Consider the following 16,108-nt stretch of genomic DNA (forward strand, 5'->3'; position numbering starts at 1 on the left):
GAATAGAAGTATTCCAGCCAAAACTGTCTTGTGAAGCCCGGGAGGAGTATCAGCCTTTACCTTTTAGTGATTAGGACCAGATAATGACAGACATTCCTCTCTCAGGAGGAAAAAATAAAGGCTGCTTAGGATTTGCTTTCTGTTTATTGATATAATGTTGTGACGTTAATATATGCAGTCTTCCTTTCTGAACAATAGGAACATTCAGATTGTGCTTTCTGGCAAATAATAGGCGAAGAACCACCTTAGGGCAAATTAGCATGCAACATTATTATAATGCTGAAGTTGCTGAATAATCCCTTGGGACTGCAGATTGGAGAGGAAAATCATGGGAGCGAACAGAGCCTTAAGTAAAGCTATGGGAAAGGCTTTCAGACCTAAAGAAGCAAATTAATTTATGTTGCTTTTTTTCCTCTATATATGAGTTTGGTTTCATAAAAAAACTGTAGCTGCTCCTGAGAATGTTTCCCTTGAATATATCCTTACTGATAACATCCGTTACTTCACTGTTATAATGGTTTTTCTTCACATGAAACGTAATTCAGTCTGGTTCTGAATATATGTATGAGGTGGAGGCTGGAAAAGTTAACAGGAAAGGAAGTCCTTTAAGGGTTACTGAATATGTAGAAACCACTTTGAGCTCAGGGAATCTGAACCATAAGTGGCTGGAGGCGCTAGGTATTTGGAGAAAGTATCATGCATGCTTCCCTGGTTCTTATACTCTTCCATAGATACCCTCTTTTGACTGCTGTGGGAGACAAGAAACTTGATTAGGTAGATTTTGGTTGCTCTAAATAGCTGCTTTTATGACTGTGTGACTGAGAGTGCTACAAATGCAATGGCCTTACCCCTTCTCCTTCCTTTTACAGTCATGTCTTCCCCACCGCCTCCTTAGCATCACCATCTGCTTTGGCAGCAACATGGTCTTCGATCAGACCATACTGATTGCAACACACCATGTTCTTGGGTATTGACCAGGAAGTAGTAGGCTGCTAAAAAGCTAACTAAAAGGATGTTGGAGGGTGGCTTTTGTTCTGTTTTGGTTTGGTTTTGCCATAAAGTCCTGTGAGATATTTGGTGTACTTACGTTGCCCCAGATCTGTCCTACAGAGTCATGAGAAGAAAGAATATATAGTGGGAGGCTGTAATTTTTTTCCATCTTTCTCATCCCACCTGTAAACTGCTTGCTTACCTTTTTCTGCTGGGACTATGATCCTATTCCTAGATTCTGCTGTTTCAAACCTCTGCTAACTTCTGCAGCAGCTTGCCACAGAGTTGGTTGGAAACAAAACTCTATTTTCCTATTTGATACTTTTTTTTTTAAGTTCCATTATAACTTAAAGAAAACTCACACAACGTTACTGTATTTTCCATTGATGTAAAATTGAAGCTTCTCCATCTCAGTTGATTAGGCTTGCTGGAACTTCACAAGTAAGTGTGATGGAATCAATAGATCTTCCAGTTTTCCATTGCAAGCTTTTTACAGATGGCCTGAATTCATGTTGTACCGTTCGGGTCTTAATCAGTTTGTTGTTGAAAGCAGAGAAGAACCACCGATTTCCTGACCCAAATGCCTGTTAAGTTTTAATTGCCAATTGTATACTGATCCCTGGTGTGTTAGCCACACAAAAGGCTAAGACTGGTACTGGAAGGTATCCTACATGCTCCCTCCAGTATGTAGAGGTGACTTTACCAGCATATTTGTACCAGTATATATATGTTGCTGTTGTTTATACAGATAAAATTACGAAAGGGAACGTTTTTGTTCTAGAATTTAAAAAATGCTTTTTTTTTCCCGATCTAGTGTATACCTTTTCTAAGTATTCTTTGCTTCTCTATCCACCTCACCTGCCACACAGCTTCTCTCTTTCCCTTACTGAACTGCGTGGACAACCTGTCCCAGTGTCCACAGGGTAGGAAACCTGGACTGAGACCCATGCTTGGAGGCAGCCTCTCCAGTGGTGGCACTCTCAATGATGTAGCCTCAGAATTGAATGTAAGATTACAGCGGTAAATCATGGCCTTTTAGCTCTGCTCTGCTGTTTAGTGGTGACATTTTTATTTTGTCTTTTTTACTTGCAGTTCATAGTCATGCGCTCTTTTCTTTTTTCTTGACCTTTCTAGCTGATGCAGAGGCATTTAAAATCCTTCTGGAGATGAAGCTGAAGAAGAGGCAGAAAAAACCTTCTTTACCGAGCACTGTGACTGAGCTCGACACCGAGGATGGTTCTAAGGTGTATGTGGTTGGAACAGCCCACTTCAGTGACAGCAGCAAAAAGGATGTAGTGAAGGTAGATATGAAGTGGGAGCCTTTCAGCAGTGTGGCATTGATGTTGTTAACTTATCACGAAGTATGTCACAAAGCAGAACAAAGTCCAGCTCTCTGACTTTTTTTGCGACCTCCAGGTTCTGTTTCTCAAAGTAGGTGTTGGAGTGCTGACAGCACAGTGGGATGAACTGAAAGATACCTGTATCATCTTAGCAATTTTTTTTGTGCAATATGTTGCTTTCCAATTCCAGTTTTTTCTTTTTGTCCTCTAAAGAATATGGAATAACACCAGCAAAGTGTCTGCATGCTTACTGTGATGGGAATGTGCTGAGAGGATGCAAAGCCTAGAACAGAAAGGAGTTCTCAGCTTCTTTGTGCAGGGGGTGTATAACGAGTTGTAAAACCATGCTGCCCAAAACTTGAGAATGGAGTCCAATGTACAAGTAGCTCCAAAGCACTAGTAAAAGTAGGAGCTGATTCATACTGTACCTCATGCAACGTCTGCAGTTTAGACTGGCTTTATTCTCTGGGTGCCAGAAGGAGAAGAATCCTGTGCCAGAACCATAAACTCTGGCTCTTAAAAAGCTTATTCTAAATCAGATTGCAGTTGGTCACAAATTACAGTTAAAGGGACTTTGCTAATGTGAAAGAAGGAAGCTGAACATCTTGATTTATTTTTTCCCCAGCATAATTTTTCTCCCTCTTATTGTCCCAAAGCATCCAGTAGCTAAATCAATTCACTCTCATTTTCTTCCTTTGTTTTTCTTAATAAATAGCTGTTTGGTGGACTCTTACCCTTTCATGGCTATTTTAATTAAAATGATTGTTGGAATGTGCTTTTAGGTCCTTTTTCTCATGAAAGTATCAATATTGGCTATGCTTCTCTTTAATCTTTCCTAAACTGGTGTAAATAAAATCATTTTTTTCAGACAATACAAGAAGTACAGCCTGATGTGGTTGTGGTGGAGCTGTGCCAGTACAGAGTTTCCATGTTAAAGATGGATGAGAGGACATTACTAAAAGAAGCCAAAGAAATAAATCTGGAAAAACTGCAACAAGCTATAAAGCAGGTATGGGTTCCTGCAGTGAGAATTAAAGGTTTGTGCTAGGAGTGATTTGTCAAGTTACAACTGAAAACACTGTTCCCACCAGCTGGGACCCCAATGGTGTTTGCCGGGGTGGACCTAGAAGTTCACTTACCACCTGGGGGGTACCATTACTGTGGCAAAGTTAAGTGTGGTGCTTTGTTTTTAGCTGCAACGTTGAGGGTTTAAGTTGCACTACAGGATCGTATTGGACATATGTTGACCTCAGGAGGACTCTTCTGTGTTTAACAGTTGTTCTGCTCGTAGGACGCAAGTTTAAGTACTTAATTGCAGTGTTCCACTAGTCCATTTATTTAGGGCTGCTATCCCTGCAATCTGCAACTGTATCACAAGTATTCAAGGAGCACTTAATTTTGATACTGTCTGCAGGGACCTGGTTAGTTGCATTCCTCCATCTTAGTGTATTTCTCTTTGTGTCTTTTTATTCCATTCCACTCATTTTCTGAGTAGCTCCTCATTGGCTGTAGGTCTTGATGAAGACTTCTGAAAAAGCCGGGCAGAAAAGAATTATTCAAACTACAGCTGGTCTGGCAGATTGGTGCTCTTTTGGATGTGTGAGGGCAAAACAAGTTTTGTCCTGTAGTTCTCAGTTTCACCTCGTTAGCTTGTATTTAAGTAATTTTAAGTTAAGCCCAGAGAAAGAGCATGAAGTTGATTTTTAAATGGTGATGGGATATTTGAGTGAAATGGCAATATCTGGGCAAGTCAAAAGATTTTTCCAGTGTCCACTTGAATGAAGAAGTTCATAGATTGTTATTTTTATTGATGTCGTTGGGAAATTTCCAGGATTGCAGCTCTTGTAGGAAAAGAATTCCTCCATGTAGGAAGTGTGTGGAGTGGCTAGGGACAAGTGTGCTGTGTTTAACGTGTTTTTGTTTGTGTACATGCACAGTGCAGTCTTTCTGACTCATACAGTTAGGCAATAATGTGCATTTCCTGTTTTCTTTCCTTATGTTCTATCAAAGGATAGAAGATTGCAAAACATCTCCATATTGCATGAATTATTGCATCCATCTGTTTATTTGGGGGAAAGTGGATGGTTTTGATGCATGTAACCGAAATAATGCATCTTCACAACAGTCAGAGCAGCACAGTCTAGTATATTTTGACCTGGTAAACAAGCATGGAAGCTTTTTTTTATTTTTAGTCAAAGTGAAATGCAGTTTGTGCTGTATTAAGTTTTTTTTCTCTGTTAAGAGGAAAAGGGCAATAAAAATAGAATAGCAGACTTTTTTCTCTGTTGTAAATTCATGATGGCAGCTTTGTAAGGAGCAGTTCCTACCAGGACTGGAAGTGATCCTCTGTGCAGCCAGTAGGAACTGCAGGCTGTGTTGGCTCCAAAACCAGAGAAAAACACAAGGATCTTTCCTATTGTCACAGCTCAATCTTAATGTCTTTCCTCACAAGGGATAATGCAAATAGTAACAGATTAACAAATAAAAACTTATCATCCAGGCCCAGAAGTTACACCAAAAGTCAAAACTGCTTGTTACTGTCATCCTGGAACACCAAATCAGTTAAAAAAAAAAAAAAAAAAAAGTGTCTTTTTATAATTGCTTGTATAAACTTTAAGCAGTAAAATTACATTCTATTAGTTGTAACCCAATTTGGAAAGTGAGGAGAGTGTTAAGATGAAACTGTTGCAGGCTTGCAGTGGATCACTGGTATTCACAGCTTATCCAACAACTGCTGTGGGTTAAAAAGAGCCTCCCTCCAGCCCCACCTCTGATTTCAAAACCCTTACTGCAGTTTGCAGAGAGCCACCTGTTTGCTTTCCATTAAGCAAAGCAGCCTAGTGCAGACTGGGATTTGGCTCAAATCTGGATTGCCTGAACTGCAGAGTAGCAGTTGGCTTAAATCAAACTGGTAAGGCTGGTTTTGTCGTCTCTTCTCCCCAGCCTCATGTTTCCGCTGTCCTCTGTCCATAGCAGAGCTCACGGGCACATGACAGCCTGAATAAGGCTTGCTTTTTTGCTGCGTTATGTCCCTACGTGGCTGTCTGCTGGTCCTGGCACAAAGGAGAAGGCAGGAAACCTTATTCTTTGCTGCCACCAGCACTCTTTCTCCTTTGTCAAAACCTTAGATCAACCTGGCTTGTTTTTATAACCTACTACTTTAGGATGAAGTTGCCTGTGCAGGAATATATCATGATTTTTATTATGCTTCTGGCCAGTGAAAAAACCTCTTGCACAGCATAATACGTCCCTCTGTGCTTAGGTAACCTACAGGACTATCTGTTAAATAAAATACGCTGTGAGTTGGTAGGTGAAGAGTATATCCATACAGACCCACGGGGGCTGCAGTCACTTGTGCCTTAAGTCTAAGCCTCCAGTGGATTTGCAGCAGTAGGGAAACCAGTTCCAGTTTCCATGTAGCCAGGTTGTGCTTGTACAGGGCTGCATCTGTGCCATTTAGTGTTGGTTTTATTTTTTCTTAAAGAAGAAATCCAGAGGTCTAAAATACACGCTGCTTGCTTCTGCCCGCAGTTCTGCAGTTACGATGTTGGATCTGTAACTTGTTACAGAGTCAGGGTAGCTGCAAGCCCCGCTCCCTAGGCTGTGTTCTCCATACATAGCAGAAGCGTGGCTGTGCTGAGCCCGAGGGAAGGCTTGTGTCCTCCAGAAGGCCTCTGACAGTTACCAGTAGCAGATGCCTGGAGAAAAGCATCAGAACCTGCAGTCACACTTTGCCAGGGTATTATTCCTCTCTTCTCCCATCCTACTCGCTGTCCCCACGCTAGTCATGGTGTCAGCTATGCTCTTATCTTGCTCAGTCATCCGTTCCCAAACCTCAGGAGTGTGCAGTGTTTAACCTCTTCCCCTACGCTTGGTATTCCTTTTGCACGTTTACTGGTTCGCGTATTTTGTCCTCAAGGCACAAGTCCAATTAAGATGGTACAGTAGCAAGTGTTCCTATTTTGTTCCTTTTCTGATAATCCTTCTCGTTTTTCTTGCTTTCTGACTATGGAATGCCAGGCTGGTAAAATTGGTAGATTTTCACATCCTCTGCCCTGTGTGCTAATAGCTCTGCATTCCTCTGCCTGTGCAGTTGTTTCCTTCCGTACGTGCACTGCTTTGTGTTTGTGGCTGTCGCATCTAACCTGTGAACTGTGGGTGCCAGCCACGCAGGATTTATTGCTCTCCTGTGGTCATCTTTCCTTTATCAGGTGTGGAATAATCTGGTATTTCTAAAAACCTCTGTGTTTTGCTCCCACTGTTATTCCTGCATTTTGCTCTTTATCCCCAGCACTTTCTGGCTGGCCGGTTGGTGCTGGTTGCTGCTCCGTACTGCTGCCTGTCACCTTGTATCTCGATGATGCTGAGCAAATATGGCAGGCACTGAGTCCCATGCAGGTTAAGAGCAGAAACAGCTCAGACACATTTCAGAGATGCAGCCCTTTGTTAGCCATCACTGTGTGAAATGCAGACTTCAAATACCTGATCCTGAAGGGTGTGTGAGCCCACAAATGGCCTCAGGCTGCGTTTTCTTCTTTTTCTTTAGGTTGTTTTTTCTAAACTTCTGGAAACCCTCGTCTCCCAGACTTTTCTCAGTCTCGAGGATGCTGAAGACCTTTCTTTTCCCTGCTCTTTCTTCCTCGTCTCTCCCCAGGAGCCCAGTGCCCTGTCTTTCCGCTTAGCATATTCATTTGGTGGCGACTGCACGACAGTCAGTTGTTCCTGTAACACACCTCGCTTGCTGCTTTGTAGCACGGGGAAGCAGATGCACAACTGGCTTTGAAAACAGCTGCTCTCTTCTGCCAGTTCTGGTCCTTTGTGACTCTTGAATCTGCTTATCTGCAGAAACTGCCTACGACTTGTGGAGAGGTGGTGTAAGCATCGAAGCTTGCGCTGGGCGGGTTGTTTGAGCGTGTCCGTGGGAGCAGGGAGGGGAGACCAGGACCTTCCCCTGGTAACTTCAGGCAGTCTTGTTCACTCAAGCTGTCCTATGTAACCTCATCTTTAGTCACATGAAGCTGCTGGTAGAGCAGGAAATTAACCTGTAGCAAGGTAGCGGGGCATGTTCCTTTTGGTAGTGGTACGGACTGATGCCAAATTAAAGGAGGTGTAACCAGGGGTGGGTTGCTCTTGGAGACAGCTAACACTCAGCCACTCGGTCTTTGTCGTGAGAACAAAAGTTGGGTGCAGGACAGCCAGAGCTGGACAGGACAGCTCTGGATGGATTTCCAATGTTGTATTCATCCCTGTTTGAAAGGCTAGGAAAGGGAAATTTTGCTTAAATGTATGTAGGAGATTCTTCCTCTTCTTCAATAAAGAACTCTGGACTTTAAGTCTCTATTTTATAAGAGACTTTGTGCAAGGAGGAGCCTTCAGTGTGCTTGTGGGAGTGCGTCAGACACAAGACTGAGGTTTTCCTTCTAAGGTTTCATGTGCTGAAGTCGTGCACGTCAAATTCTTCTACAACCCTGAGCTTTCTGTGTTCCTGCAGCTGTTAACCTAACTAGTGTTCAGTCCCATGCTTCACAGGGGTTATGGAAGTATTTATGATTAGACCACTCTTTCCCCCTCAGTATCTCTATAACACGACTGTGCGTTCATTGTATGTTCAGTGGAATGTGCTTTTATGTTTTGGCTTTTTGTAACCAGATCAAGAAAAAACAAATGTACTGTATGAGCAGTTCTGCCATTCAGACACTTCCCTCAATCAGGTAGAATGAATGTAAACTGAAATAAATCTGGCTGCTCTCCTGTCCCTTCCCATCCTTTTTCTGGTTGTTATTGAAAGGGAGGATAGTCTGGCTGCACGCTCAAGTGAAAAGCCACTTTACAGCTGATATAAGCTGAAACAAAAGAGTGGTATTGATCAGTGAATTTGTTCCAAAAAGCAGCTTCAATGTCTCTTCTTCACTAAGATATTTAATGTTTTTCATGACTGTGAACAGTACATTATTCTAAGAAATCCACACAGTATGTTGATATTTCTCTTAACATTTTTCTCCCTTTTTTGCCAGAATGGAGTCATGTCTGGATTGATGCAAATGCTGCTTCTGAAAGTGTCTGCTCACATCACAGAACAGCTGGGAATGGCCCCAGGAGGAGAATTCAGGGAGGCTTTCAAAGAGGTGTGAAATTGAAATGTTTTTTCCGAGGTCAAATTCTTGGCCTTTTGCTCTCAGAGTCGGTAAAATAAAGGCATTTTCTAGTGACTAGAAAGGAGCACTCTGGCTGTACTTGTGCTGAAGTCTGTGAAGTGGTAAAAACCATCTTCAGCTTCAAAGTGTACTCAAAGGTACAGAGGTTCACAGCCCTAGCTGACGTGAAAACAACTCCAAAAAGACTAAATGATAAGTGATATTTTTGATGGTATTTGTTTCAGTTTATTTTGTTCCTCTTGGATAACTATTTTGAATTTTGGGTACGGATGCTGGTCATTTGTGGTGTCAGGATTTCAGTCCATGAAAACTAACTCTAATTCATCCAGAAAGATTTATTACTCTGTCCTCTTTAAAGCGTGTTTGAGGTTTTTAAACAGGTATGCTTAGTAAAAATCTTCCAAGAAATTCTCTGGTGTGCTGAAATTTGTCAGCCTCAGCTACAGCAAAGTCTCACCTGGCATTGCCATCTGGTATCTAGCATCAGTTTTTGTTTCATAAGCTCCTTCCTGAATGTATTTTATCGTGACAAAGTGATAGGATTTGACAGGATCACAAACCTGGTTAAAAGCAAAATGTCCAAAATTATTTTGCCTTGGACTTTATTCACACCTGGAGAGATACTGAGCTCCATAGGAAGAGGGCGATTGCAACTTAACGTTTTTTTTACTGTAATACCTACAGCATCTTTTAGCTGATGTATTCCTTTATGAAGGAGTATATTGAAAACTTTATTTATTGCAAAGCCAAAATATTTCTTGATGTTGAAGTATGACACTACTTGTTCTTTTTTAAGGTAAATCACGTAATAACATGAACATTATCTTAATAACAACATACTGTGCTTTCAGTACAGGTTGACTAGTAATTTATATTTTCTCTTCCAGGCTAGTAAAGTACCTTTCTGTAAATTTCATCTTGGAGACAGACCCATCCCTGTTACGTTTAAGAGAGCAATTGCTGCACTTTCTTTCTGGCAAAAAGTCAAGCTTGCTTGGGGCCTTTGCTTCTTATCTGACCCAATCAGGTATGAATAAACATCCCGTACGTTTATCAGAGAATTGTTCAGCTCTGCAGTGTGACTTGGTAGGAGCTCAAAGGTCTTGGTACGCAACCTCATGTGGTAAAACCTTAAATTAGTGAGGTAGATAAATATACAAACTACATGTCAGTAAAGTATTTAAAAGAAGTATTTAAAGTATTAAAAAGAAGTATTAAAAGAAGTATTTAAAAGAAAGCTGGCTTTCTGATCCTGTTACATCTTTGTTTAGTGGTATTTTGATACATTACGTCCAGGTTGTGGATCATGTTGAAGTAAAGATTCAGTGGTGTGTACAATTGAATAATAACTAAAAATATTTTTTTTTTTTTTTTTAATGCTGAAATTAAAGTTTTTCCCAGTACTACTGTGTGGATATTGTAAATGTAAGAGAAAGCAGGGCCTCAGGATGTTAACTTAAACTGCCTTAAGTTTTCCAGAGGACTTGGGCCTGCTGTGTTAAGTCACATCTGGATCAGGGCAGCTCGAGAACTGAGTCAACATCTGCTGTCTGAGCAGATTTGGGGAACAAGAGAAAACACTTTTAAGTTTGTGGGCAATGTGTCTTACTCTAAATGAACGTGACCTTTATAAAGGGACACTGTTAGGAGTTCCTGCCTTACAGTAATACTTCTCAGATGGCTCTTCTCTTGCTTTGTTTGGTTTCCTCTGCCCTTTAGAGAAACCACTGTGCCAAGTTTGCTTCCTCTTTGCTTCTGGACGCAAGTAGGTGTGAGATAACTTGCTTGAACTGGGTGAGAACGTACACAGCTGTCCTCCGAAATTCCATCTGCTCCTACCAGATTTGCAGTGGTGGGAGGCTTGCCAGAAATGGGTTCCCAGTGCACGTGGTCCCTGGATCTCCGTGCCTGTGACGGGAGCTCCATGCAGCTCATAAAGTAATCTGTCAGTTTTTTTTAAGCACTTGAAATTGGGCCAGGGCTCAAACTGTAGTAAGGACAATTGAGTCTTCTGTTTCCCAGCTTTAGCATTTACCTAATTGTTGTTTCCTGTAAATACTTGTTACATTCATCTGTAAAATGTTTGGCCAGCTTTCAGTCTATTAAATACAGTTAGTTTTGTTAATTAATAGTCTAATACCAACTTGAAGCTATTTGCAGGCTTCTGGGGGGCATTGGAGGGCGTATTTCTCAGCAAATTCTCACATTTTTCGTTCATCCCAAGGTAATTTCAGTTTTCAACTGAAAAAATAAGATAATTGTGCTTAACTATACCTTTAACATAATATCCCAATTGTTATCGTACAATTGATGGGTTTGCAGCATTGGTGACTTTAAAAGTAACGTGGGTAGGAGTTGAGAAGGAAAGGTGGTTATAATTAGGAAGCTGTTGGGGGCGGTTGTGTAGATAAGATCACTCAGCCATCAACACGAGATTCTACTGAAAATGGAGTGATTGAAAATCAGACTTGTGTCAGTCTGTTTCTGTGATCTTTGAAAGCTAGCAAGGCTTTCTTCGGTTGTCTCTGCCATTTGTAGTACCTTCCGATCTCAAGTGTATTAAAAAAAGTTTGGGCATCCTTCTTGAATAGACAGTGATGCAAAAACAGATGATTCTGGTGCCACAAACCATGACTGTACCACGGCTGTGGCTGCAAACAAAGGTTAACAGCACCTATTTGAAATAATAACAATAACAATACAAAAGCTCGTTAAATTCACTCCCACAGTTCTTATTTCCTGCCCGCTTCTATTCTTCCGTTCAGGGAATTGATTAATAACTTTCACTTCCCTGCTGAAGGCCTGTGACTGACAGAAGGGCTGCAGAACTCCTTCCATCCCTGCAGACTGTGCCTGACAGCGTGTGGTTTTGTTCCTTAAATAGAGCCTCTGTGCGTTCAGCGATCAGATCTGCTTCCTCAGGGGTGCTGTGTTGCCTTTTTTAAGCTTATGAATATACAGTAGAAGTGGGGCACCGGGATAACTCTTTCCTCTGAAGCCCTGGTGCTTTTGCTCAGTTTTTTATACTTCAGCTTTTTAAACTGGGAAGGGTGAATATTCAGTTGAACTGCCTGAAGGCAAGTGACCTCTCTTCTTTCCCTTGCCCTCACTGTAGAGGCATTGTTCAGTATCCAGCTCTACAGGCCTGTGCAGACTGCTTTGCTCTGGGAGAGGACAACTGTCCAGCGTGGGTTTATGTGAATGTGTGCAACACCTTCTTATTTATTGGTTTGTATTGGGCTTTGGAAGCATAACATCGATACTGAGAAAAGTTTCCTTTCTTTCAGTAAAGATGATGTGGAGAAATGCAAGCAGAAGGACTTGCTGGAGCAGATGATGGCAGAAATGATTGGAGAATTCCCTGATCTTCATCGAACGATTGTCTCTGAACGAGATATTTACTTGACCTACATGCTGAAGCAAGCAGCAAAGCAGATAGAACTACCTCGAGCTTCAGAAAGTAATTGTCTTAAAGCAGATAGCATAACCAGCAATGTGTTTTTTGTGTGCAATTACAGATTTCAGTTGTTCTTGGGAAATCTGTGATGTTCTGCGGGTTTATCCGAGACAGATGCTGCATGTCACGGAAGCTGACACTGCTTGAAAAGTTAAAAGGCATATTACTCCTGTTGCAACCTCCTATAGAAGTAAAGAAATTCCACAGAGCAATAGGCTCCGAATTATGATTCTTTTCTCATTATGCTATTTAAAAGTGGAAAACACTGATTAGCCTGACAACTTTTTCAAAAGGCAGGCATCTGGTATTACAGCACAGCATGGGACAGATGAGGCATGTGTTCCCTGTCTCGCTGTCTCACCAAATTCACTGTCACCAATAGCTGCTCAGGCACAGATTTCCTGCTAAACTAATTAACTCTAATTTCAGCATTCATCATACTTTGCTTATGATAAATCGGGCTCCTAGGAGCTCCTGAGTGTGTGTGACAAATACAGACTCGGCATGTTTTGGCGAGTTGTAAGCATACGGAATAATTCTATCTCTCTAGCCTTTGGAAGTAATTTGCTGCCATGTGTGATCTGCGTGTCCTTTATTCATATGTACATGCCTGTCTTTATATATTTGTGTGTGTGTGTATATACATATATGCATACTTCAGTAGTTACTGATTTTAATCACTTCAGTGCAGACCTCTGGCACTGTCTTGTGATTGCAGAAGTGGTGAAGGGATTGCATTTGTGTTCTTGCATCTCCCTTGTCTAGCATTACTTCAATGCTGCCTTCATGAAATTTCCCCAAACGCTACAATATCCACTGTTAATGCAGGTGGCATGGCTGAAGTAGGCAGGAATGCATTCAGTCACTCGATCTAAGGAGCAGACTGAAAACTTGGTGTAATTGTTGGTCCTTGGTGGGTCATGAGCCACAAGAATTGTATAGCAATTTACCTGCATTTTTAATTTCTTTAAATTTGCCTTAAGGTCAGAGTCTCTGGATCACTGGTTTAGTGAATGTCTGTGAAACCGAAGGGGTTTTATATGGATTAAAAGGAATTGAAATAAAAGATGGGGCCACAAAAGACAGTAGTGTAAGTGTATCATCTGGCGGATAAGTCCTCTGCCTCAATCTCTTAGTAAACAAGACAGTGCCTGAGGTGGTTTTGTTAAGAAGCTGTGCGTTATTTAGAAGCTTTTCTCTTAATTATTTTCATTGTGTCATGGTGCCGGTTTTTCCACCGGGAGAGAGGAAATCCCAAAACTTTAAGAACACTTCAACTTCACTGGGTGTTGTGCAAGCTTGTTGGTAGGTCAGAGGGGCGAGCGAGCGCTGGCATGTGTTGAAGTGGTCTGACGGTGGCTGGCTGGCTGCTGCACACAAATAGCACAGGTTTTGCTGTTACTTGCTGCAGCCAGGTCTGTACTGGGCAGCTTAGCAGGGCCAGGCATGGTCTCAAGCCCTCTTCTCTGGCTCTTTGTGCGTGTTAGCCCATGTTTTATCACAATCTGGTTGCGTGCCAGCTGTCCGAAGCTGTGAGCAAAGCTCTGCTCAAGAGACAGCAGGGACCAAGGCTGTTCCCAATAAACGCTACAGAAACATGACCCGTGCAGGGAAGGAAAGAAATGAATTTAGAGGGCTCAAACTCCAGCTTCAGGGTGGAGTGTAGCCAGTTCTGTTTACTGGAACAAATATTTCCTGACAATACAGAAGTTATGCTGGATTTCTTCCAGACTTCCAGCAAAAGAGGCAGTCGGTGAGATACGTATTAACTTCAGTATGTGACAAAGTTTTAATATGTAGGAGGAGGAGCTTCTTAGAAAATACTCTTCTGTAATCTTGCGTATTACCTGTTTATAGCTTGAAACTACTTCTTTACTGATGCATTCCATTGTCTCCGTTTCTTTCCTAGCTGAACCTAGAAGATATATCCCTGCCATTGTAGTTGGTGTGGTTGGGATGGGTCATGTACCTGGAATTGAAAAGAACTGGAACTCTGACTTAAATATCCAGGAAATAATGAGGTATGTCATCCTTTCCTGTGTCCTGACATAACAGCTTCTCTTGCTGAAAATCTGCAATGAGTGGTTGTTTGGGGTTTTCTTGGTTGTTGTGGCTTAAAGAAATGTCTCTGCCGTAATCCCTGCCCTGTCAGCTCACTGACTTGCTGTGCAGATTGTGTGCACAGCAAAGGAAAAGGAACTGTCAAAAGAAAAAAAGAACGTAATTGGTTGGCTATTGAGGGAAATAAGACGAGAAAATGTCTTTGTTTAGAAAGAAAACCTATTGATCCATGTGTAAGGCTTTTCAAATGAGACTTCAAATGAGATCTGTAGAAGGTGACAAAACGAGGCTTCCAGTCTAGCTTAGATAAATACAAACTGTGAGATTCAAAGCTTTTTGTTGCATCAGGCTCTGTGGGTTCTGGGAAGATTATTGCTGTTGCTTGTCACCGACTTTTTGACTGGATATAAAAGTAATAGTATGTTTTAATGAATACACTCAACACAGGCTGATCTAAGCCACGCACCTGCAGAACTCACTCCAATGTAACTGTTAAAATAGATGTATGTGCCCTATAAAAGAAGGAATTAAAGAACCAAAATGTTCAGACTGTATTCTATAAAGCCACAAAGGTCAGGACGTCAGAAATGTAGGAGGGATTATAGTACGATCTGGTAATACCGGTCCACAGTGGTTTGGGACAGTGGAGCCTTTCAAATATTAGTGCTTTATCTTATCACAGCCATTTACTATGTTTGTGTAAGCACCTCAGTGTTCCTGTTTCATCAGAGGCTCTGAAATACAAGAGAGACTGTGCCCTGGCTGAATGGAGTACCTGGGCATCTAAAATGCTTTAGAGGGTAAAATCCAGGTACTCTGGGTATCTGAATCCACAAATGGAAAGAGTGCAAAAGCCTTGCCTAAGTCTTTCTCGAGGCTAAACCGAGCTCAGACTTACAAACTAGACATCCATATCCCTCTGCACCTTCTCAAATAACCTGTAAAATGAGCTTGCAAGAATGTGCAATTATATGGCTAATGCTGGTTGTATTGCTGGCATTTCAGAACTGAACAGCCCCAAGTCTGACCACATCTTCATGTTTACATACAGGATCTTTTTCATCAAAGTTCATGCTCTTTGATGACTTTGACTGACTTTACCATGCTAAGGCATAACTAAGTGGAATAACTACCAGTATCTTCCCTAAGTCTTGAATATTGCATTAAATTGACTTTCTTAAATAATATAAAGCAAATTATGCAGAGAAGATTACTATATTAGGATTTGTTTCTCATTAAACATTTTTTCCTTTTATGCTGTTGCAGTGCAGTGGCAGAGCAGTTACATTTTTTGTCAGTGATTTTCATCTACCTAAAGTGAGAAGTTTTAAATATTTTTTTTACAGTTTGTGTTATGTGTTACAAAATGGTCTTGGAAATCATCTGAATCAAAACATACACGTTTCCCAGACTTCCAGTTTTTAGAGTCTGTCATTGAACCTGACTCTGAGCAGATCTTACTATTTGCTTCAGGGTCTGAATTGATCTTTAAATTGCACTGAGGGACTGGAAATGGCAAAGAGTAGATAGAAAAGCATATAAGAAGGCATAAAGGGATGCCTTTACTCTATCCTTTGTTCAATATGTATGTTTTTGAATCTCTTCCTGTATATTCCCTCAACACGCAGGATCTTACCAGTAGTAACTTTGCCCTAATTTAAGCAAATGGATCTAAACCCAGTTCAGTTGTATCCTAATGTCAGCGCATCTGACAGGGTTGGAGAATGCCCGCAATGTTTTTGCACTCCTGTAACTGATTGCTTCTAAATATGCTGGGAACATTTTCTCAATATAAATAAACAAGAACTCCCTTGAAATGGCATGCAGAGAACTGTCACCGAGGGGATTATGCGGGTTGCAATGTATGCCTGCTGTAGGTGTGGGGTGAGCTGAGGTACCATGGAGCCTGTTAGCGTAGGTACAGGACTCTCTGCACGTGGCTGCATTTTCAAGCCAGCTCTTTTGGAGGTAATATTAGCTTTGGTAATATTAGCTTATATTAACAAAAGTGGGAATAGCTTTATTTATTATTATTTAATTTGGATGTAGCCCTTGAAGAAGAAAGAGCTTATTGCTCATTCATGACGCGTCTGTTCCCTCAGTCT

General features: G+C 41.4%; 1 protein-coding gene across 3 annotated transcripts in view; it reads left to right on the forward strand.

Annotated features, from left to right (window-relative positions):
* The window catches only part of TRABD (TraB domain containing), a 33,307-nt gene that overhangs the window by 13,875 nt on the left and 3,324 nt on the right, over positions 1–16,108 (forward strand). For 2 of the 3 annotated variants that reach the window (XM_083820062.1, XM_083820061.1), the window contains 6 exons: positions 2,125–2,291; positions 3,199–3,339; positions 8,345–8,455; positions 9,373–9,512; positions 11,773–11,945; positions 13,852–13,963. In XM_083820062.1, the coding sequence (XP_083676188.1) occupies positions 2,125–2,291; positions 3,199–3,339; positions 8,345–8,455; positions 9,373–9,512; positions 11,773–11,945; positions 13,852–13,963 (844 nt within the window). Of the gene's footprint in view, positions 1–1,868; positions 1,997–2,124; positions 2,292–3,198; positions 3,340–8,344; positions 8,456–9,372; positions 9,513–11,772; positions 11,946–13,851; positions 13,964–16,108 lie in introns of those variants that run through there. The other variant, XM_083820063.1, reaches the window with a different exon arrangement.

This window comes from Anser anser (assembly GCF_964211835.1).
Source record: "Anser anser genome assembly, chromosome: 1".
Taxonomy (NCBI): Eukaryota; Metazoa; Chordata; class Aves; order Anseriformes; family Anatidae; genus Anser; species Anser anser.